At 40.7% G+C, this 25632-nt stretch overlaps 1 protein-coding gene across 1 annotated transcript in view; it reads left to right on the top strand.

The window, feature by feature from the left end:
* SNTG2 (syntrophin gamma 2) overlaps positions 1-25210 on the top strand; it is a 529846-nt gene extending 504636 nt beyond the window's left edge. The window contains exons 15-17 of the mRNA XM_073336143.1: positions 254-346; positions 5420-5530; positions 25079-25210. Coding sequence (XP_073192244.1) covers positions 254-346; positions 5420-5530; positions 25079-25210 — 336 coding nt within the window. The remainder of the gene's footprint in view (positions 1-253; positions 347-5419; positions 5531-25078) is intronic.
* Positions 25211-25632: the final 422 nt, after the last annotated feature.

Genomic DNA, 25632 nt, shown 5'->3' with positions numbered 1-25632 from the left:
ATAAATCAGATCTGGCCAGGTTCTAAAAAGCTGTTTAAAAAAAAACAACAAAAAAAACAGCCTAAGATCTCTGATACTATGTTGTAAATATATATTATTTTTACAGATTATTTTTTAATCAATAGACTGCTGTAATTCTCTCCTAGTGTAACGGGCTTGGTGCCTTGTCACAAACAGAAAATAAGATGTACTGTTATTGGATAAAAAGAACAATGATAATAAAACTGTATTCTCAACATTAATATTTTTCCAGTCTAAAACATATATGTGCAGCTGGCAAGGAGTAACTCTGTGTTTCACAGTTGACTTTGCCTTGGGATTCACCTGTTTTGACAGTAAAACAAAGGTAAGAGGAAAAGGAGCTAAAAACATAATCTGTTCTATACTGCTGTTAATGAGCTTGGTTTTAATAATATTTTACAGTTACCTAGCACTTTTGATCCCAAAGCACATTACAAAGTCTGTTGATATGGTCCCACACTGAAACGCACCCAGCTGTGAATTGGAAAGGGATAGCCTGCCTGTGCCATAGCATGGAAGGGGGCATTTTGGCCAAGGACACCAAGACAAATGGTTATTTTTACAAGAAACAAACAAAAGAAAAGTCATTGGATATTTAACCCAGACCTCAGTTTCTAAGGTTTCATCCCAAAAAAACCACAAGATGGACGGCGGTTTACTGATCTCGAGAAAATGAAGTGGTGTGTGATTTGAACCTGTGTGTTTAGGAGAACAGTAAACCACTCCTTACCATAAGACAATTAAAAGATTGAATTGGGCTTAGCCCTGTGTGGAATTTCAAGAAGGAAGGAGAGGATGTAAGAAACCTTCCTTTCCCTTCTAGCCTTGCAAGACCCAGCAAAGGTTGGTCCTTGTGCTCTACTGATGCTGGTATTAAATTTCCTAAAGTGAATGGAGAAGGGAAATGGCAGTGGCAGGCCCCTGTCTACTGAAGCTGCAGTAGTGGAGAAGGAGCCATTTTCTACATCTGCAGAGGATGCAAAGCCAGCAAAATGTTCTGCAATTCAAGTAAAATTTAATGTGAATCTTATTGCATTTTGTGAGCAAACCCCTGAGCTTAGATAAATTGGTGTAAGTCCTTTTACTTGAACAGAACTATGCTGATTTACACTAGCTGACGATCTGTGTTTTTAGCAACACAGTAACTCTGGCAATAAATAAATAAATCACTTTTTAACCTTAACACTGGGGGATTACTCTTAGAACAGAACTATATTTTTTTTTAACAGTGTGAAGGAAGTTGATTGAACCGTTTTGGATTTTAGAGAAAAGCAAAAATATGCCCTTCTTTGAAATGTGGACCAAAGTATTTATTTTTTAGAATATGTATCAGTAATTTGAAAGTGGCTTTGTTTAAAGACTTCATGACTAGGATCTGCTCTCATCGGTGCTGGTGTAAATCTGGACTAATGCCATAGCATGTGCAGTATTATTTACTAGGGTATAAAATTTCAAGAACTGTACATTCACATTCTTCTTTCTTTCTTGCAAGAGTGTTGGTATTAATTACATTGCATTTGGCCTTCACAAATACATTCTACATACCTTTTTTATTTCAGCAGTTTTAAGTTGGCTGTGGCTTTTCTGTACACTTCTTATGCTAAATTGTTGTCATAGTGCTGTTAGGTACTTTCAAACAGATTCTGCATTCCACTCCACGGTTGGCTGCATTTCAGTGAGAAACAAAATGATTCCTGTAAATGTAAAGTTTGGAGAACATTTTGGGATCCTTTGGATGAATAATACCAAATAAACAAAATAAATATTTATAGTCTTTTAAAAAGTAATAACCTTAGCCTTTGCTTTTCTGTCCTATATTCTGAAGCGGAACACTAGTGTGAAATGAAAACTAAATGCCTCCCTGAAGAACTCTACCTAGCACATTACAAACAGCAACAAGTCACTTGGGGAAATGGTGACACCTGGCTATATTTTCCTGTTTAGTTTCAATGAGTTTTGGGATGATGGTCTCCTACTTCCACTAACTAAGAGGACAGGGAGCCTTTTTAAAAATTAAAAAAGTAACAACATCTAAAATAACGGTTTATACAGTCAATGGAGAAGTGTCCACAAATTTCAGGCAAGACTTTTAAAAATAGATTAATTTAGAATAGAGAGCTGCAGGTTTGATACAGAAAAATGGCTAACCTAATATAGAATCATAGAAGAGTAGGGTTGGAAGAGATCTCAGGAGATCATCTAGTCTAACCTCGTGCTCAAAGCAGGACCAACACCAACTAAATCATCCCAGCCAGGGCTTTGTCAAGCCGGGCCTTAATAACCTCTAAGGATGGAGACTCCATCACCTCTCTACGTAATGCATTCCAGTGCTTCACCACCATCGTAGTGAAATAGTGTTTCCTAATATCCAACCTAGATCTCCCATACTGCAACTTGAGACCATTGCTCCTTGTACTGTCATCTACCACCACTGAGAACAGTCGAGCTCCATCCTCTTTGGACCTCCCCTTTTAAGTAGTTGAAGGCTTCTATCAAATCCCCCCTCACTCTTCTCTTCTGCAGACTAAATTATCAAATTATCCCATCTGTTTTCAGGAGCAAAAAGGGGAACATTACCTTAATCAGTGTTTAATGGCAGATCAGAGTACCTGATCAATACATCCAGCCCTGACTAATTAAATTTATTAGGGGGAAAATGCTGCAGAAAAATGCTGAACCTCAACAGTAATCTCACATCGACACATTAACAGAAAGTACAAGACTCTTATGAGAGTAAGGGAAACTAGAGGGCCTTGCTGGGAGCATCTTGCTATGTTGTCTGCATACAAATCTGTGCAGAAGGATTCACGATTGGATTCACAATTCTATTTCAACCTTAATAATTGGCCATGAGTGTTCTGTGGAACTGAGCTGAGGCCTTTTGCATAGTCATCCCTCTCCTTCAAAAAATGTACCCTTTCCCCTACATCCTTCATTGCCTTCAGAGAGACTTCTCATCAGCCCAATCCTAGCCCTGAGACCCCCTTCACTGGGGTTGTCAGGTGGTTCTACATGGCCACATCCTCTATCATTTAACTTCAGGAAGATGAAATATGACAGGAAAGGGCCACTGCTCCCCACCCCAATCCATTCCTTTTCTTCAGGCAGAAAATATTGTCTCCCCATAGGACAGTGCAGGAGAGAAAAAGCATTTATTTGCCCACAGTTGCTGATTTTGTGAGGCAGCAATGGACAGCAGCAGCTAATCTGTAATATGATCGCTTCGGAACATATTCAGGTTGTCCAGCTACTTTGTACTGAGGTTTATGAGCTTTCCCTAGTGTATGCTTTAGAGCACTTGATTCTTTAGCTATTGTGTTTGGAAATCTGGGGTACTATGTGCTGCTGGCTCAGCTGAGCTGGGGTGGAGGGGCACAGAAGGAGATAATTAGGATTTTCTGCTTCCTCTCAACACTTTTCTGATTGAGGTCCTTATCTAGTACCCTTCCACTCCCATTCAAAGGATTAGAGACCATTCAGAGCTTTGTGAAAGCCACCAGATCCCCCCACCATATAGATAAGCCAGGTATATGTCCATTGCTAGGAGGAGCTTATCACCCAGTGTGACCAATTCAAACCCCATACCATCCCAAAGCCAAGAACGCAGCTCTATCCTTTTCCTATTCCTCCTTTCCTCTATTAAAAAAATACAGTACATGCAACTAACAAAGCTGTGCTAAGGTTCTTCACCAGGATGATTTGCTTGTGTGTTCTCATTCCCTAACGTGTGTCTGTTTTTTTCTTTGTATGACATGCCTTTTGGGCTTATGTCTCTTTCTATATTTGTACAGTGCCCGGCATTCTGTAGCTCCAATACTGATCGGAGCATTTGGGCACTAAGATAATATAAATATTTCATCATCATCAAGGGAATATGAGGACTCTGATGTAATAATTAACAACATTAAGCAATCATTTCTTTAATTACTTGTTTAAGGGAAGCTGGGACCCTGCTCTCTAATAAGCAAGCATCAATCATCTAAATAACAAATAACTCAAACACTCCTCTTCTTGATTTTACTAACCACATGCATCAGGAGTCCAGTTTGGATGGAGTAGTTCAAAGCTACCCAGTTCATCCATCTTCTGGGTGAGTGAAAATAATCTAACCTCTGTTGAAGAGGACTTGGCATTTCTTCCTGCTCTAATTGAGCTGCAACCACAGAGCAATCCCATCAGTATTATCTTCCAAATATTAAAAAATATTCACAGTCAAAATGTCTGCTGTTTTCAGATGAGACATACTGCTAGTCCACAGGCAGAAAACATCTTTCAAATGTGGATTTTTTTAAAAAAAACAGATTTAAAAAAAAAACCAAAACAAAAAGAAACCAGTAAACTGCTTTTCTGCCATTATTTCATTTTAAAATGGCTTTCAGAGCATTCAACCGGGAATGATTCATGGTTCCTCCACCAGCTCCCAGCTCCCCTCAGTGTGCACAGGCATTTCCTTGGTGATTGGAGGTTACAGAAACATCAGAAGGAAATTGTACTCTGATTGTTTGGCTTCATTTTTTTACGTTTCTAAGTCCAATACTATAATGCATGGAAAACATCTTGAGAAGTGCAGAAAATTACAGTGATTTTAACAATTAATTTCCCAAGACTGATTGCAATAAGTCTCTTTCTGTAATTTTTAAAAATACCCAGGTAAACCCAGTGATTCATGTAGCACAGCTCCATGTATTGCTATGGAAGGGACCCGAGGCTGAGACAGACCTGGGGATTCTTATTTCTTGGCATACGAATGACTGAATACCCCACACAATAGTGTAAATCATAGATCATAGACTATCAGGGTTGGAAGGGACCTCAGGAGGTCATCTAGTCCAACCCCCTGCTCAAAGCAGGACCAATCCCCAATTTTTGCCCTAGATCCCTAAATGGCCCCCTCAAGGATTGAACTCACAACCCTGGGTTTAGCAGGCCAATGCTCAAACCACTGAGCTATCCCTCCCCCCGCTTTGCATTTCTTTGCTTTGCATTTCTGTAGCACATTTCATCTAACCTTAAAATTAAGCTTTGCAATACTGGTGTATGGTGGGGAAGTGTCATTCCCCTCATTGTACAGATGAGCCAAGTGAGGCTTGGGAGATTTAAGGTTTGCAAAACTCCCATTGACTTCAATAGGCACAGGATTTTACCTTGATCTCTGTACACCCTTACATGGGTAGGGAAGTACTAAAAAGTGTATCTTTTTTGCTGCTATGTATGAAGTAGAGCTGATAAATTGTATTTGTTATGCAAACCATCCTCTTGCCCAAACTATATTAATCCATCATTTATTTTACATGACATTTAAATTCTTGATGTCGGATCAAAATCGCTCAATAATGCAAAGTTCTGGGTGTAAGAGTGTAATATCAAAGAGTCCTAATTAACATTATTTTTTTTGCAGAATGTGCTCTGGAGGTTTAAATTCTCTCAGCTCAAGGGGTCTTCAGACGATGGAAAAACAAGAGTAAAGCTGCTTTTTCAGAATCTAGACACCAAACAAATTGAGATGAAGGTAGCTGATATATTCTCTCTCCATTTAGAAAAAAATAATTGAATTTATATTGAAGAAATGAAAGTTTTCATTAAACACTGTGCACGTTTACAATCAACAGTTAAATCATGTATTTTTTTTTCATATTCTCTAGAAGCTGTGCAACTAATAAAAGTCCTGTGGTGTCTGTAGATTTATTACACCATCTATGTGATTCTGTTCCTGAGATGTATTCTGAAAAACTGTGGTGTATTCATTCAGAATGATAATTTCTCTGAAGTGCCTTCTCTTAAGTGTAGTTTTCCATCAATAAATGTAATCTTTTAAAATGGATGTAAAAAAAATAGTAAAAATGTTTTATTTTAAAGCATTTTAATATATTTTTCGAGATGCCACATAGCAAAATTAGAGCTTTAAGCAAAAAAGTAGATTTTTCTGATTTATTAATAAAAAAACTATTATATAACTTTTATTATCTCTTATTAATGCCTACATAAGGGCACAGTCTTGCAAGTGGCAGAGCATTTTAACTCCCATCGAATCCATTGGTTTTGAAGTGAGATGACAGCATGCAGCATTGTGTAGGATCAGGTATTAAATAGTGATAAGATACATAGCATTGATTGTATACTGATTACATAGCAACTGTTGTATGATGCACAATCCTTTTTTCTCTCTAAATAACTTTAAACAAGACCTTTAGCTTCAAAATTCAGATCTTAGGATAAGACCCTAGTGCCGTGATGTTTACATTCAAAGTTCTGGTTTGATGCATAGACCTAGTGCTTGCTATGACATTTGGAACTGGGTCCAGGTTATGGACTTTGATCCTCCCAAAGTTTGAGGGTGTTTCAAGTTGCCTATACAGGCGTTGGCATGGGAGAAAGCTCATGGTGTTGGCATGGGAGAAATGGTGCATTGAGGCTGGAGTCACTAGCAGAGAAGACGAGGTTGGAGAGTAGCAAAGTGAAATACAGAGAGACCTGTGTGAGGTATCTTCTATTGGGCCAACTTCTGTTGGAGAGAGAGACAACCTTTCAAGCCACACAGAACTCTTCTTCAAGTCTGGGAAAGGTTCTCCCAGAGTCAAAGCAAAATGCAAGGTGGAACAGCTTATTTAGCATAAGTAATTAGCACATATTGTAAGGGACCATTCAAGGTAGAGTGGCCTGTTAACACTTCTGCAGTAATAGGACAAAAAGAGAGGGTTAGTGGGTTACAGATCATGGTAATAAGCCATAAATTCAGTGTTTCTGTTCAGTCCATGATTTTTAGTCTAGCAGAGTAATGAATTTAAACTCCCAGGCTCATCTTTTGAAAGTGCAGGTTTCCTCTGAGGATGAGTATTGATAGGTCAGATATAGAGTGATCATGTTGTGAAGAGTAGTCACCCACGGTAGTGAGGTGTTTTGTGTTTTATCATTTTATCATTTTCCTGTGTGAGTTCATTCAAGAGTGTAAATATTATCTCACCCACCTTGTCTGTCAAATATCCTGGGACTGACACAGCTACAATGCATGCAACAGCGAAATACAATCAGATAAGAAGGGAAAGACAGTCATGTATGGCTTTGAAGGCAATGGCAAGAGCTTGCATGTGATGGTATGCAGAAGAGGAAGCCAGTGAAGGAATTTAGGTGGCACAATGGGCAAAATCAGTAAAAACAAGAGTTTTAAACATTCTAAAAATTCCTTCCCCTCTTGTGATGGTCATATTTCAGTTTCTTGTTATTTGTGAGGTTATAATCCAATTTCTATGCCAAAGATTATAAGCAAAACTGTAAATTAGGCAAGACCTGGTCTTTTCAATGTTAAAAACAGTAGCAAGAAGAAAACATTCTGGGCTTCTTCACAAATCATGCCTTACTAATCTACTAGAATTCTTTGAGGGGGGTCAACAAGCATGTGGACAAGGGTGATCCAGTGGATATAATGTACTTGCACATAGGCAGCAGATTTAAAACAAATAAAAGGAATTACTTCTTCACAGTCAACCTGTGAATCTCTTTCCCGGTGGATGTTGTGAAGGCCAAGAATATAACAAAAACTAACTAGATAAATTCATGGAGGATAGGTCCATCTATGGCTATTAGCTAGAATGGGCAGGGATGCAAAACCTTGCTCTGAAGTGATCCTAGTCTCTGTTTGCCAGAAGCTGGGAATGGGCAACAGGGGATGGATCACTTGATAATTATCTGTTCATTCCCTCTGAAGCACCTGTCTACTGTCAGAAGATGGACTGGGCTAGACGGACCATTGGTTTAACCTATTATGGCCGTTCTTATGTTCTTATCATAAATGAGGAAAATAAAGGCCACAAATAAAACGTGTTTTCCTTTGTAGTTCTATACTGTGAATTGGTCCAGTATTTATTGCCTATGCAACCTTATCTGACAAACATTTTTAGGGGTGGTCTAATTTTTTGCAAAGGAAAATTGTTTTTGACCAAATTATTATTAGTATTATTGTCGGTTGGTTGTTGTTGTAAGTGTCTACCTTCCTCAAAAAAAAAAAAAAGATCTTTCATTGGAAAGCCAAAAACCTCTTTGAGTATTTTTGGATGAAAAGGGAACTTTTTTTGTTTTTTGTCTACTTTCACTTGAAAATGTTCTGGGTTTTAGCTGTTTTCACCACAATTTTTTTCAGTTTTTGGTTGCTAAAAAACATTTAAATTTTTTTTAACAAAGTCAAAAATGTTGGAAAGAAAAACAACTATTTTCTAACCAGCATTTTTATTTACTATTGTGCTCACTACCCAGCAAAGTGCTTACTACCATCAGTTGAACTACTCATGTTTAGTAAGCACTACACCCAGTAGTGTTTCCTACTGGATCCTATATATTAATAGAGGCATATGTTAGTAGGGGAGCCAGGAGATTTGGGTTCAGGAAGCTTTCTGCATGCATGAGTCAGTTTACTGTTATGTGCCTCAATATCCCTATTTGTAAAATGGGAATAAAAATACTTCCTTATTTCACAAGTATTTTCATTTATGTTTGTTAAAAATATTTAGCTCTTCAGATTGAAGGTGCTACATAAGTACAAAGTATGTGTGAGCATACACACAAATGTACACCGGACCCTTGCTAGAATGCGGGATTTGGGATCCATGCATGGTACTGCGTTAACACGGGGACTGCATTAAAATGAATTGCAATTAAAGTAATTAAATTTGGGATCCATGGCCGTGACCCCATTATATGTGAATTTGTGCTATATAGACATGTGTTCTAGCAAGGGTCTGGTGTATATGTACAGTACAAATGTTGACAGAACAGAATGAAAGCTCATTGAATGGCATGAGAATAAGGTGAGTAAAGTAAAGGCATGCCTGAACCTTGTGGGTATGTACCCTGAATGGCTCTCTACACATCCAAGCAGTACCTCCTCCATCTATACTCCTATTTTTAGAAGTGCAGTGTCCCACTGTCTCACTGCTATCTGAGCCTTTCCCAAAGACCACAGGGAAAGGCTCTGGCAATGGGAATGCAGTGAGGAAAGGTTCCAGCAGCTCCCTTTCACTAGTGGATGTAGCTACACACCACAGTGTGGATGCAACTTGCTTTTCACAGCTGCGTGTAGCTATGTATACCCTACACACAGCCACCGGGGTGTGCAGTGTAGACATAGCCTTAGGCTTCAGAATTATGGCTTGGACACAAAAGGATACAGCACTGATTCCCCCCTCTACCCTGATGTAGTATTAGTGCAGTATATGAGTTTAAGATAACGAAGGAAGAATTTCAAAGAGGCAGATGGTGCCGAATAGGGAGGTGCAGCCAATAACGAGAAACACAAATGTAATCAAATAATGGAAGTTTCATTTCTCGTGAATAGATGAGCTAGTAGATGTCAAACGAAGCTCAGTATGGATGAGTTATAACATTCACTTGGCAGCAAATGCTATAGTTAATGTTGCAAAAGAGTTTCCTGGATTACCCCTAATTTCATATGCTTGTAGCCTTCTGAAAAACTCTCCTTTGGGAATTAAATTTCCATCCATGGTGTTTGGACAAAGGTTTTCTCTCTCTCTCTCTCTCTGTACAGTTTGAGAAAAATTCCTTGTGTTGTGTTCTTGGATTCTAGATGACTGAAAAAATACACTTCTCCAATAAAACAAAGTTGCCACTTTTCTTCATACAGATAACCAAACAACTCCTAGACAGTCAAATTGCATGTAATTAGTCTCTGATCAAGTGTGGAGGGAAAAAGACTGAATATTAATGAAGTTTGAAGAATGGAAAATTGCATTTCCTTCTTATGCAGCAGAGAATTCTTTTAAGTTGGAGTTTGACTTGTGGAGAGAATTGCATAGACATGCACTCTTTGATATGAGAGGCCTTAACAATATACGCTGTTTTTCGTGCTGGTTTGTGGATATTGGGACAGATCCTGCATGCCTTTCCTATTTATATTTAAATGGGGAAATGCCTGATATCAGGTGGCCAGGTGCAGGAAGCGGTGAGGGCCAAGGGATTGCTGGCCGCCGCTTCCCGCAGCCCTCATTGGCCTGGGATGGCGAACTGCGGCGAATGGGATCCGCAATCAACTGAATTTATGGATGCGGCAGGTAAACAAACAGGCCCGGCCCACCTTGGGGCTTACCCTGGTGGGCCGCGTGCCAAACATTGCCAATCCCTGGATAAGAATAAGACCACAGTATAAAATGAGAAAGTTTGTAAGGAATTTGCTCTTTTCTAAGGTCCGTATACTGCATTTGGTCTCTGTGTAGAATGCTCATTAATGTCACTGAGGGCTGAATATGTGGATTAGAACAGTGTGTCTCTCCAGGGCTTTTAACAGCACACTCAGGGACTGATCCAAAATCTATTAAAGTCAATCAGAGTCTTTCCATTGACTTCAGTGAAGTTTGGATCAAATCCTAAAATCCTTGAAGACAGTATTTGTCTGTTATGTGATGTAGCTTGCAGACATTATAATTCAAGTTTAAAGCTTTTGTTTGGCTGGAGATGGGAACTGTTATATTAAAGGCTATATTATAATACAGAAAAAACATGACCATGCACTTCATTTTAGTTGGATGTGTGGGGGGGGAACAAATAAACAATAAAAGATATAAACAACAATATTTCTTCTCTCTTGGTGTTTATATCCAGTTGAGATACTGATTAATAATTTACATCTACTGTACATAAAATGTGTATTTAGAAAACTTATTTCCATATATGCTCCATATCTGTCAGGCAAGACAGAAAAAATACTTTGTGCTTCTGATATAAAAAAAAAATCAGAATAAGGATTATGTGGGTTTATTTTCTTCAAAGGATTTTAACCAACACTTTACACTTCATTTTTCTTTCACAAGAAGATCTAATTTTGCATGTGAAACTTGAATGAATATTTTAGCAGCTAGCTGTCATTTATCACCAATTACAACAAAGTGAACACTTTAGTTAAGTTCCCAAAGAGTTTTCGTTCTTTCAGGGTAATTTCTGAACTAATATTTCTTCATCTATTGACTAGCCACATGTGAAAGCAGGATCCTGAAAGATTCTTGCCTCTTCCTTTTTAAAAATAACATGAATATTTTTAACCAGCTGTAAATAATTTTTAAAAAACAGCATAGTCAGCCCATCAGCAGTTCCACTGCAATATTAGCTGTACGTATGTGTGTGCTGTACGTATGTGTGTTCATAACTTTACTACTTTTACTATAGGGCAGAAGTGATGTTTGTCTTGGAAATGTTACCTTTTCGTTGCTAATAGCATAGACGAGGAGGCAATTTGAGCTGTTCTTGATATTAGCGGCTACAGAGGAGCTAAATCTTGCTGGGGCTTTCACCTCGCCCACTGTAGGTTGCCAGGCTGCACTGGGGTGAACATAGGCTACACTTGTTCCATATGTATAGCAAGGGATGCCTCTCAGCATGCTCCCCATAGTGCCTCTCAGCATGCTCCCGATTCATGTCCTATAGAGGTATAGTGGCTCCAGACACCATTGCTAAAGGTATGCACCTCTTCCGTCTCCCTATCATAATTCAAACTTTTAAGAAGTACAAATGAGTCCTGAACAACTGATTCTCCAGAGGCCTGATTTTCAAGTGCTCAGCACCCACAGCTGGGTTTAGATCCTTTAAAAGTCTGGTTCTATGTGACTATGTGAAGCATATCCAGACCTCTTTGTTTTAGAAATCAGGCTAGAATCTTACCGAAACAGATTTCTTTGTGAGATATCCTGTACTGCTGTGTGTCAATGAAGTTGGAATTATCATAAAGACTAGCTGTTCCCAAGGTAATTGTATATTCCTGTATTCCTTCCTTGCTGAAACCAAACTGTGCAGACGTACTTCTGCTAGTTGGGAAACAAGTCAAATGTAGAGTTTAAGTAATGTTAAGGATTTGGGGGGGAGGTGTTTGTTTTTACTAAAACATACAGATATCAACATGTAGCTGAATTATCCTCATGATTGACTCATCCTGCAAGGCCTAAAGATTGAAGGAAGTTCTAGAATAATAATATACTGCACTTAATGATATGAGTAAAACAAGGTTTCAGCTTTAACTCTGAATTTCCTGGCATTCATGAGTTTGTTAAACATACTTATTTGTGCTTTAATGGCATTTATGCTTACATCACAGAAGAGGAACCCAGACAGGTTGAAGCAAAAATCCATTCCTTTACAACTTACAATACTGTTAGTTTTTATGAATTACCCATTTGATATAGGCTCTTAATTTAAAGACAGGGACACTGAGTATCATTGAATCTCCCAGACTATAGATCTCAGGATCACACTCTGTATAAGGTTAAGATTTTAATGAATTATAACTTCTGTGATAAGATAAGCAGCTATTTCTCAATATAAATTGTATATTCAACCCATACAAATTTATTTAGAATATTATTTATAGATAGGGCCTGGGCTAGTAAAGCACTTTAATATTTGCTTGTTAAACCTAAGTAGCTTGCTGCTGATCATCTGTGAAAACACCTTCAGAACTTGGCTGTCCTTTTGTTACTTCTATTGTATGTTACTCGTTGCCACCTCATCTTGGAAAGATCAGACCCCAAGTTCGAAGTCAAATCCTAGTGAGAAAAACAGAAAGCAGCAGAAACTCTGGCAAGTCAAGGACAAACATATGATAAGGCAGGACAAGAAAGAATCTGAAGAACAACTAGCTAAGGACACAATTTTTTTTAAAGTACATCAGAAGCAGGAAACCTTCCAAATAGTCTGTGAGGCCACTGGATGATCGAGATACTAAAGGAGCTCTTAAAAATGAGAAGGCCATTGTGGAGAAGCTAAATTAATTTGTTCTATCGGTCTTCACTACAGAGGATATGGGGGAGATCGCCACACTCGAGCCATTCTTTTCAGGTGACAAATCTGAGGAACTGTCCCAGATTGAGGTGTCAGTAGAGAAGGTTTGGGAACAAATTGATAAATTAAAGAGTAATAATTCACCAAGCCCAGATAGAAGATAGAAACAAAGGGTAGGAATAAATGGTCAGTTTTCACTGTGGAGAGAGGTATATAGCGGGGTCCTCCATGGATCTGTACTGGGACCTGTGCTGTTCAATATATTCATAAATTATCTGGAAAAGGGGTGAGCAGTGAGGTGGAAAAAATTGCAGATGATACAAAATTGTTCAAGATTGTTAAATCCAAAGCTGACAGTGAAGAGTTTCAAAAGGATCTCACTAAACGGGGTGACTGGGTGACAAAATGCAGATGAAATGCAGTGTTGATAAATGCAAAGTAGTGCACATTGGAAAACATAATCCTAACTATACATACAAAATAATGGGATCTAAATTAGTTTTCAATAAAGAGATCTTAGAATCATCATGGATAGTTCTCTGAAAACATCTGCCCTATGTGCAGCGACAGTCAAAAAAAGCTAACAGAATGTAGTAACCATTAGGAAAAGGATAGATAATAAAACAGAAAATATCATAATGCCACTGTATAAATCCATGATAGGCCCTCACTTTGAATACTGTATGCAGCTTTGGTCACTTCAGCTCAAAAAATACATATTAGAATTGGAAAAGGAGCAGAGAAGGGCAACGATAAGGGGTATGGAACAGAGATGAAAAAGACTGGGACTGATCAACTTAGAAAAGAGGTGATTAAGGAGGGAAATGATAGAGGTCAGTAAAATTGTGGCAGCTATGGAGAAAGTGAACAGTGAAGTGTTATTTATCCTTTTGCATCACACAAAAACCAGGGGTCACTTGATTAAAGTAATTGGCATCAGGTTTAAAATGAATAAAAGGAAGTATGTCTTCACAAAATGCCCAGTGAACCTGTAGAACTTGTACACATGGGATGTAGTGAAGGCCAAAAGTATAACTGGGTTAAAAAAAGAATTTGATAAATTCATGGAGGATAGGTCCATCAATGGCTATTAGCCAAGATGGTCGGGGTAGCAATCCCATGATCCGGGTGTCCCTAAACCTCCAACTGCCAGAAGTTGGGACAGGATGACAGGGGATGGATCATCCAAAATCGTAATGTTCTGTTCATTCCTTCTGAAGCACTACGATTTGGCCACTGTCATACACAGGATACCAAGCTAAATGGACCATTAGTCTGACCCCGTATGGCTGTTCTAATGTAAAATGGCCTTTTCCTTTCAATAATGATAAATCTGTGGGGGGGCGGGAAATAACTGAGACAAGAAAGCATTCATGCCCTGATCTTATAGAAAGCCTGTTTGTGACCAACTAATTAAGAAATTATTCTAGAACATTTTGGTCATGAAAATACCAATGCTGAAATGCTGAAAGATCACTGAGTCATTAAGTTATCTGTAGAGTATCTCTTTTCCTGCATGTTACCTTCTTTGTCCCCTTTTATGCATGGTCAGCTCTCCCCATCATTGTCACAAGCCCACTGTGAGTTCTACCAGTTTCCTGAAAAGGAGAGTAGCAAGTTGACTTTTATTCTTCAAACTAGGCAAAAATCTGAGCTGCAATACATGAGGCAGAACAGAGCCCAGGACAGCCTTTTCCTCTGTGCACGGTAGAATAAGTAAAAGACAAAGATGAGATTCTATGCTTTCATTGGTTTTATTCAGACACATTATTTGAGGATTGTTGTCAGGGTTACAGATCAAACTGCACTTTAGACCCCTGTCAGTTGCACTCAAGTGCAGCTCTCAGGTGGCTGGCCTCACTTCCTGCACCTCACTGTGGGTGGAGCCACCCGGTCCTGCCACTCCTAGACTGAATCTCTGGGGTGTTTCCCAACCATGTTAACACAAAAGGCCCAACTTGTTTGGCACCAATAAGTCTTTTCCTCTGGGAGCCTGTGACAGTAGGTGATTAAAGTTACTCTAAGACAGCTTCTTCATACAAAAAGAACCATTGTTTTGTCAAAAGGAGAATCTAGGAAAAATGTGTTAAAACAATAAGGAGTCCTATACACATATTTATTTTCCTAAGTTTAGCCCCTCTGTGCATAGCTCAGCTAGGTCCAGTTTATTCCTATCTGGTTTGGGAGAGCCAGCTTGCTTACTGCAGTTCCTGTGTGTCTCTGTCTGCCGGAGTCTCATCACTAGCCACTGTTGCTGCCAGCCCACTCCTTCCCTCCCACTTTCTTCCCTAAGCTAGCATCTTTAAGGTTTTAGCATACCCTTTGATCGCACATTTGGGTCTGGGAAGAATACCAGTGTAGCTGGAGTCAGGTAGGGAGCATTCCCCTGTTGGGATTCCCTTCGAGACCTCTTTCCTCTCGGCTTCCCAAGAACTCAGGTCTGTCTTTTTAGCCTACTGACCTTACTTAGGATTTACTTGTCTTACTATGGGTATGTTTACACTACAAAATTAGGTTGATTTTATAGAAGTCGATTTTTAGAAACCGATTTTATACAGTCGATTCAGTATGTCCACACTAAGCGCATTAAGTCGGCGGAGTGCATCCTCACTTCCATGGCTAGCATCGACTTAAAGAGCGGTGCACTGTGGGTAGCTATCCCACAGTTCTCACAGTCTCTACCGCCCATTGAAATTCTAGGTTAAGTTCCCAATGCCTGATAGGGCAAAAACATTGTTGCGGGTGGTTTTGGGTACATGTCGTCAGGTCCCACTCCCTACCTCCTTCCCTCCATGAAAGCAATGGCAGAAAATCGTTTTGCGCCTTTTGTCCTGGATTACCCGTGCAGACGCCATACCACGGCAAGCATGGAGCCTGCTCAGCTCACCATCACTGTATGTCTCCTGGGTGCTGCTGGCAGATGTGGTACTGCATTGCTACACAGCAGCAGCTCCTTGCTTTTGCGGCAGACAGTGCAGTAGGACGAATAGCCATTGTACGTCTCCTGGGTGCTCCTGGCAGACCTCAGTGAGGTTGATCAGAGGCACATGGACAGACATGGCTAGTCTCCTCTTAGAGCACTGAATGTGATCCAGAGACTCCAAGTCATTCTCTTCTTTAAGTTTCATTTCATGGGGATTCAGTCCTGCCTGGAATATCATGCAAGCTGGAGGCTTCTGCCTCAGGCTGCTCTCCCAGCCAGCAGCACCATGCGGTCACACCTACCCCAGCCTACCCCTTGCTCCCACGGCTCATGAAGCCTGGACAGTAGTAAGGAGCAGTTCAACTATAGGCTGAGCAAGTGCAGAATGGTGGTAGAATGTGCCTTTGGACGTTTAAAAGCTCGCTGGCGCTGTTTGCTGACTAGGTCAGACCTCAGCCCAACCAACATTCCCATTGTTATTGCTGCTTGCTGTGTGCTCCATAATATCTGTGAGAGTAAGGGGGAGACGTTTATGGAGGGGTGAGAGGTTGAGGCAAATTGCCTGGCATCCAATTTTGAGCAGCCAGACACCAGGGCGATTAGAAGAGCACAGCAAGGCATACTGCACATCAGAGAGGCTTTGAAAACCAGTTTCATGACTGGCCAGGCTTTGCTGTGACAGTTTTGTGTGTTTCTCCTTGATGAAAATCCACCCCCTTTGTTGATTTTAATTCCCTGTAAGCCAACCACCCTCCCTGCTTTAAAATAAAGTAACTATTGTTTTGAAACCATGCATTCTTTCTTTATTAATTAAAAAAAAATGAAATAACAGACAAGGTAGCCCAGATGGGGTGGGGGAGGAGGAAGGACAAGGCCACATTGTTCTTTGTAGTCACACTAAAAATCAAACTGTTTGAATGACTGCCTTCTGTTGCTTGGGCTATCCTCTGGAGTGGAGTGGCTGGGTGCCTGGAGTCTCCCTCCACCCCCACGTTCTTAGGCGTCTGGGTGAGGAGGCTATGGAACATGGGGAGGAGGGGAGGCGGTTATACAGTGGATGCAGCAGGAGTCTGTGCTCTTGTTGGCTTTCCTGAAGCTCCAACAGATGCTTCATCATGTCCATTTGCTCCCCCATTAGCCTCAGCATCACGTCCTGGCTCCACTCTTCGTGCTCACTTAATTCTTTCCTGGCCTCTGCCACTGAATGCCTCCATGCATTAAGCTGTGCCCTATCAGTGCGGGAGGACTGCATGAGCTGGGAAAACATATCATCGCGAGTGTGTTTTTTTCGCCTTCTAATCTGCGATAACCTCAGGGATGGGGATGATAGGGGGAGCTTAGAAACATTCTATGCTCTACGATTCTGCGGGGAACTGCATGGTCATCTGTGCTGCTGAGTTCGCCATGCTGACCAAACACGAAATGAAATTCAAAAGTTCCTGGGGCTTTTCCTGTGTACCTGGCTAGTGCATCAGAATTCAAAGTGCTGTCCAGAGTGGTCACAATGGAGCACTCTGGGATAGCTCCTGGAGGCCAATACCGTTGATTTGCATCTGCAGTACCCCAAATTCAACCCAGCAAGGTCGATTTTAGCGCTACTCCCCTTGTTGGGGAGTACAGAAGTAGATTTTAAGAGCCCTTTAGATTGACGGAACAGGGTTGGTTGTGTGAACACAGTCATTTTTAAATCGACCTAACATAGAAAAATTCGACCTAACCCCGTAGGGTAGACCAGGCCTTAGCACAAACACTCTGTTTTCAGCCTAATGATACATTTACCTCCCCAATCCTATCTTCAAAAGAATAAGTTCTCCCCCACCCCCATGTGTTTAATTACTCATGTCAAGACAGGCCTACCTATATCTCCCAGTTAATAGTTTTCCCCTTTGTTTCCTCAGAGACTCTTGCTGCCTTTGCTATTGTTTCATTTCCCGTTAGCTTCCCCCAACAGCCTCTTTTGATTTAATTCTGTGCATTCGGGCAGGAGACTATCACACAGGTAAACTGAGATGCATATGATATTTATAAAAAATAATTAATTTAACTCTCTCATTCTCCATAATTATCCTTTGATTTTTATAGTTATCATGGTTCAAGGTAAGCTATACCAATGATCCCTCTCTCTGTCTTTCCTTGGACACCCCCACTTTTAGACTGGATCTCCATAGTACAGTATCTCTGTTCACCAACACTGTCTCCTCATCAGAGCCAGCTGGGTTTTGGCCTCTGACAGCCCCGCAACCTGAAGCAAATACTCACCAACAACCATATACCACACAACAGAACCACTAACCCAGGAACTTATCCTTGCAACAAAGCCCGTTGCCAATTGTGCCCACATATCTATTCAGGGGACACCATCACAGGGCCTAATAACATCAGCCACACTATCAGAGGCTCGTATACCTGCACATCCACCAATGTGATATATGCCATCATGTGCCAGCAATGCCCCTCTGCCATGTACATTGGTCAAACTGGACAGTCTCTACGTAAAAGAATAAATGGACACAAATCAGATGTCAAGAATTATAACATTCATAAACCAGTCGGAGAACACTTCAATCTCTCTGGTCACGCAATCACAGACATGAAGGTCGCTATCTTAAAACAAAAAAACTTCAAATCCAGACTCCAAGGAGAAACTGCTGAATTGGAATTAATTTGCAAATTGGATACTATTAATTTAGGCTTAAATAGAGACTGGGAGTGGCTAAGTCATTATGCAAGGTAGCCTATTTCCTCTTGTTTTTTCCTACCCCCCCCCCCGATGTTCTGGTTTAACTTGGATTTAAACTTGGAGAGTGGTCAGTTTGGATGAGCTATTACCAGCAGGAGAGTGAGTTTGTGTGTGTATGGGGGTGGGGGGGATGTGAGAAAACCTGGATTTGTGCTGGAAATGGCCCACCTTAATTATGCACATTGTAGGGAGAATGGTCACTTTGGATGAGCTATTACCAGCAGGAGAGTGAGTTTGTGTGTGTGGTTTTTGGGAGGGGGGTGAGGGGGTGAGAGAACCTGGATTTGTGCAGGAAATGGCCCAACTTTATTATCATGCACATTGTGTAAAGAGTTGTCACTTTGGATGGGCTATCACCAGCAGGAGAGTGAATTTGTGTGGGGGGGTGGAGGGTGAGAAAACCTGGATTTGTGCTGGAAATGGCCCACCTGATGATCACTTTAGATAAGCTATTACCAGCAGGACAGTGGGGTGGGAGGAGGTATTTTTTCATATTCTCTGTGTATATATAAAGTCTCCTGCAGTTTCCACGGCATGCATCCGATGAAGTGAGCTGTAGCTCACGAAAGCTCATGCTCAAATAAATTGGTTAGTCTCTAAGGTGCCACAAGTACTCCTTTTCTTTTTGCGAATACAGACTAACACGGCTGTTACTCTGAAATCTGATTCCCTCTGAGTGATGCAGCCACAATGAAAATGCAGTGACAGTGAACAGGTTGTTCAAAGAAAAGTATTACTTAGTTGGCTGCAGAAACACAACAGAGAGGAAAAGGCTTAAACCAACGGTGAAAACCAATTCAAGGTTGTTGTTGGTGTTTATGGAGCAGCTGCAGATGATGGAACACCATTTCTGGGTCCAAGAAACAAGCACTGACTGGTGGGATTGCCTCATAATGCAGTTTTGGGACAACAAGCAGTGGCTGCAGAACTTTTGGGTGTGAAAGACCACATTTCTGGATCTGTGTGCCAAGTTCACCACAGTCCTCCAGCTCAGGGACACCAGAATGAGAGCTGCACTGACTGTGGAGAAGCACACTACGGAAGCTTGCAATGCCAGAATGTTACCATTTGGTGGGAAATCATTTAGGAGTTGGAAAATCCACAGTAAGCATGCGAGTGTGCAGGGCCATTAATTGACTCCTAATACACAGGACTGTGACACTCGTAATGTGCAGAACATAGCGGAGCATGTGCAGAGTGGGGTTCCTGAACTGCGATGGGGCAATGGTTGGTACACATAGCCCTATTTTGGCACCAGACCACCTTGCCACAGAGTACATCATGGTAATGCAAGTGTTGGTGGATCACCGAGGATGCGTCACCAACATCAGTGTGGGCTGGTCAGGGAAGTAGCATGATGCTTGCATCTTAAAGAACATGGGACGGTTCAGAAAGCAATAAGCAGGAACATTTTTTCCCGACAAGTGGACTACCATTGGCTATGTTGGCATGCCACTAGTGATCCTGCATCAGCCCAGCTATATCTTGCTCCCCTGGCTCATGAAGCCGTACACCAGCCACCTTCACAGCACTAGGGAAACATCCACCTACTGGCTCAGCAGGTGAAGAATATGATAGAATATGGTTTTGGTAGATTAAAGGGATGCTGGCACTGTTTACTCACAAGATTGGATCTCTGGGAGAAAAATATCCCAATGGTTACAGCTGCCTGTGGTGTTCAGCATAATGTCTGTGAGGCCAAGAGAAAAAAGTTGCCACTGAGGTGAAGGGGGCGGGTGGAACAGCTGTCTGCTGAGTTCAAACAGCCAGACACTAGGGCTATTAGAAGAACTCGACACGGAGCTATGTGGCTGAGGAAGGCCTTGAAATAATCCTTTAATGGTCAGACAGTGGTGTGGTGGACTGTGCTCTACCTGGCCCTGAAGTTTTGGGGGCTGTTAGGAATCGTGTGGTGCTTGGTGTACATTTATGAATATAACGCTGTCCGTTAATACATCCGTTAATTTTGCGGTTCTTGTATATTTATAATTATTATGCCGTCTATGTCACTGATCCTATGAGTTCTGTCACCGTGTACAATAACAAGTAGTGAATGCTGTCAGTTGCACTAAGCATTCTGAAGCATATGTTGTGAAGCAATAAAGATGAATTATTTACCAGAAAGAGATTTTTATGGCTACCAAAGTCAGTGTAAGAAACAACATGCAATTCATTAAAAAACACATAGAAGGAAAACTTCTGAAATAAATTAATGGAATAGAACTTAACAAGGAGAAAGAACTTTCCTGTCCATTTCAGTTCCTTTTGGCTACACATACAGCAAGCCTGGTTTTCTCAGGTCAGTTAATGTGAAGCTATGATCATCCTTACTGTCCCCCAGGGTGGAGTGCTAGGGTTATGGATGCAGCCCCTGAAGCCACATGGAATGTTTTGGGTGTAGGGAAGTGCTAAAATGGAGTTCTTCATTGACTGCAAAAGAAGACGAGCCCTTCATTGTTGAAGTGTAGGTCAACTAGAGTCTGCAGTATCTGTGTTTGCTGCTGAAGAAGCCAAATTATGTCCTGATGCATCTCTCTCTCCTTTTCCTGCTGGGACTCTTGGGCCTTCTATCTGGTCTTTCCTTCTCCATACTGTCTGAAATATTCACCTTCCTGGCCCTCTGTTCACAGTCCAATGAAGCACTGGCTTTCAGAATCTCACTGAACATATCCTCACATCTGCTTATCTTTCTCCTCTTTATCATGGTCGGGTGTTCCGCAGATGTGGAGGGGATGGCCCGTCAAGGCTGTAACAGCAACAGTTACAGATAAAATACCCAGAGGTATCATTGTCTGTATATTCACCACTGAAAGTGAAAGTTAAGTTTCAGAACTCCCTTCCCTTGCTCCCTGAAAGATTTAAACAAAACATGCTTGTGGACATTTCAGTCCTGTAGAGTGCCTGTGTACAGCACTACTCTCCAGTCCCAGCCATGGTGAGTATTGTCCAGCAGGGTTGAGGGGAACGAGGAGAGAATTGTTTGGTTGCATGAAACAATAAAATTTTGTCCCCTAAGCCCATGGGTTCGAGTGCAGAGCAGTGTCACTGAGCACTGGCACTATTTTTCACAGGCACTTGTGATTTTAGCTGGTATCTCACTTCTGAGGGTAACAAAGGAATAGAGAGGACAGCTGCTACTGACATCTCAAAGCTGCCTGGGTCCACCTGCAGCTAGCCTGTTTACTGAAATGGTGCTTGCTGAATCACGGATTGATGTGGGAAAGTGTCCTACCATGAAAGAAGGAAGAAGGCTGCCATCCCTAGAAATCTTCAGGAGAGGACTGCAGAGTACCTCCATGAAAGTTTCATTGAGATCTCTCAAGAGGATTCAAGTGCCATCCTTGTGTTACATAAACAAACAGCTCCTCTTGGCCTCCTTGGCTAACTCTACATGGGAATGAAAAGCAGATGATAGCTCTACCTCTGTTTATTGTACAACTACCTCTTCCGGTACAAATAAAGTAACAAAAAGTCAATAGCTGTATCCTGTTAAGTTGGGTTGGACACCATCTGTACATTTAAACATTGTAATGGGAAATGCATTCACATGCTTACCCGTGTTCCTTCCCCTGCATCAGGCTTGCCCATGCTCAGCTGCCGGGACTGACTAGACTGTGGTGGAGTCTTGAACACATGCTGGCTCATAGGATGACTGGATCCTCCAGTCATGTCCAGCATCCTTCACCTCCTCTTCCTGCTCCTCTTCCACCTCACTGTTCACTGCAGGGCTCTGTGTCTTTGGCTCCTTGGAGGAACCATGGTGCTCTTCAGGGCGCTGGTGGGGCCTCTGCCAAGCATCGCATGCAGATCATAATAAAAGTCTGCGGTTTGGCTTCATATTGACTGTTGGTTTCCCTGGCCTTGTGGTATACCTGTGGTAGTTTTTTTACTTTCTCACAGCACTGCTGCTGATTCCTGTTGTACCTCTTCACCTGCATCCCCTGTGCAATCTGCTTGTTAATGCCTATGTTTCTACAGCTGGTCCATAGCTGTGCCTGTGCAGCCTTCTCTCCCCACAAGCCCAAGAGATCCAATACCTCTTGTCTACTTCAAGCAGGAGTGCATTTAGAGTGGGGAGTTGGCATGGCTGGTTGGGCAGTTGCACACAAGGGAGAGCTGCAAGGTGTGCTCGCAAAGCTGGGCAATGAGAAAGGAATTTCAAAAGTATGCAAGGTTTTTAAAAGGGATGGGGATGGTTTGCGGTCTCCCTGACCCCTGGGCAGTGGAGTTCACAACTGTGGCCAAAGCAGTCAGTGTCAGGCATTGTGGGACAGCTGCTGGAGGACTATTAGAATCTATAGGTTGCACAATATCCACACTTGCACTGCATCAAACACTGTACTTCAGTCATGGCTCAATGCCGTTTGGGGAGGTGGTGTTACTGTGTTGCCATAATGGGGCACTTATGTCCATGGGAAATAAATTTAAGTATAGACACGTGCAGAAACAAGTCGGCATAAGGCTACTTACCTCAGCCTACCTTTGTAGTATAGACAAGGCCTAAGTTAACTCATGCTAACCACATAGCAGACATATTATAGTAATCATATAGACAGAAATAAATATATTTATAAAAGAAATACAACTATCTCCCCCATTCTATAAACAAATATGCTATACTGTGTAGTGCGTTAGTGTTACAGAGTGTGAGAGGTTTACATGGGCAATTGTGTCTTTATCTTTGGCTGCCAAGGACAATCAAGCTAAGAAGCTCAAGCTAAAAAGTCAATAAAATGGAGCTGCTGAAAAGAAACAAAAAGTCTTAGAATCTGAGCAAAGTTGTTACAAGAGAATTGGAAATACAATAGTTACAGCAAATGGAAAAATCAGACATTATAAGGACAATGAAATATACAGAGAAAAAACCTGATCCCTCTGCATCTAGGAAAAAAACTATGCTGGGAAATATTCCCTTCAAATTCCAATAGTCTTTCATTCTAGTACTTTGTATCTAAAAATAGATGAGATGTAAACCAAGGTTCTGATAAACTGTGTCCACCTGAAGAAGTGGGTTTTCTAGCCACGAAAGCTTATGCACAAATAAACCGATTAGTCTTTAAGGTGCCACCAGACTCCTTGTTGTTTCTATTAAAAATCCTGTATCAGTGTTAATCACGGTAGGATCAACCCTGGTGTCTTAGTCAAATTCCAAGTATTTTCGGCTTATCTACAATGCTCTTTGCAGTTTCAGCTGGATATGCGGTTCTTTGTTCAGTTTTGAGTAGCTGTGTCATGCTGCTGTGCTTCCAGAGTTGGAGAAGCGGTCCTTATATATAAAGTACTGTATGAACAGCATTGGGATGCTTAAAGTCAAAAATTCTGTAAATGTATGATCATTGTCTTTCTCAATGACGTTAATATGAAAATTTATCTTCATTTTCAGAAAGCGCTACTTGGCAAGCTTGGGCCTGATCCTGCAGCCCTTACTCATGTGAGTAATCCTCACTCAAATGAGTATTTCCATTGACCTCAATAGGACTGCTTGGGTGAGTAAGGACTAATTGTGTGAATAAGGGTTGCAGAATCGAATGGCTGGGAATTTAACAATTTTTTTCTTAGTTTGTGAAAACTCTAGAGAAATGCTCTGTCATACAGAGAAACAGCTCCTGCCCAATAAATGTATGTTCTTCAGTGGTGAAGTGCTCTAAGAACTAGTTTTCTTCCAGAACACAGCCTTGAGTTTCAAATATACTATTTGAAGCAATTTGGTTTAGGAGAGATCATAAAATACTATTATGGCAAAAGCAAATGTCCAGTGCTTTGAATTATAGCAGAGTAAAGAATATACTTTGTAACTAAGCATGCTTAGTAAATGTCCTGTTGAAAAGGAATGTTTCCGCTCAAAATGAAAAACATCCCCATGGTTTATTTGCCAGGTTGACACTTTATAGATTACAGTATCCTGTAAATTGACCTATTTTTAAGCTATATTCCTCTACCAGAATATCATCCCTTTACTGGCTGGTAGCAACTGGAGAAAGAAGTGATATAAGGACAAAAAGTAAGGTATGAGTTCCTAAAAGTAGGAGGAAATTTATGAGAGAGGATGAGAAGCAACTCTGACTTACACACAGAGTTAGAGTTTATGTGCCCATCACTTTTTTAAGCAAGCAGTATTAATATACATCTTCCCAAATTTTGTACGCCTATCAAACCACTCTAAAATAGACTGTAATACTTAGGAATTACATAGAAAACATCAGGTGAAGTTCTTTCCAAACTTATACATTGTGAATGTTGTATTCACTGTGAAAATGTCCATCCGTTTATGGTCACCCTCCCCTAACAAATTTGGTCAGATACACACAAATCCACTGTTGCTTTATAAATGCAAACTAAATAGTCTATTTCAGTTGTCATGCTGTGTAAAATGCAAAATAAATAAATAAATTAACAGCATAAAGAATGAAAAGTAAATTGTCATAATTCAAGGGTTGTTAGTAAACCAGGTAAGAGAATTGATCTTTTAAGATTATTATTTTTAACCTTACAGTTCCATTTAAAGTTCCAGATTTTCATGTAAATAACACTGTTATTTGCTAACCTGTCTTTTTCTCACTTTACTTAAAATGATTGGATCCCTAATTATTCACCTCTATTTTGTCTTTTACTTCCTCTTTCAGGAACTTGAATTTCCGGATCTGACAGCAGTTTTACACTGTATTCACTCCTTTATAGCAGCAAAGGTGGCATCACTGGATCCAGCATTTATAGACAGCCAGAGCATTGCAAGAAAATACATGTACAGTAACTGAAATCCAATTCTGTGTTGTGATTATTGCAAATAAAGTATTTTCTTAAAGAAATTAGTTATTTCATGCACAATATTGCAATTCTGTGTGATTTTATAAGGAGCCTATAGTTGTGCTATCAATAAAAATGCTACTTGGTTTCATATGTTGTTCATCATTGTTAAATCTCATGAGTTAACAAACATTAATTCAGCCTGAGTCAGTTTGTTTTCTATAACATTAATCTAAATCCCGGAATGAAAATGTTCATAGCATAATATTCCCAATGTTGTTTTGATTTTTTTCTGAGAAGTTGCATCATGGTGTAAAAATGGGGACCAAGATTTGCCAGCTGTGTGCCTGAAGTTAGGCTCCTAACATTTGGCCTGGTCATCAACTAAGCTAAGCACACAGAAACTTCCATAGACTTCATTATGGAAGAAAAG

This window comes from Lepidochelys kempii, chromosome 3, assembly GCF_965140265.1.
Source record: "Lepidochelys kempii isolate rLepKem1 chromosome 3, rLepKem1.hap2, whole genome shotgun sequence".
NCBI lineage: Eukaryota > Metazoa > Chordata > Testudines > Cheloniidae > Lepidochelys > Lepidochelys kempii.
Note: the sequence above shows the minus strand (reverse complement) of the source record. Positions and strands in the feature narration are given on the sequence as shown.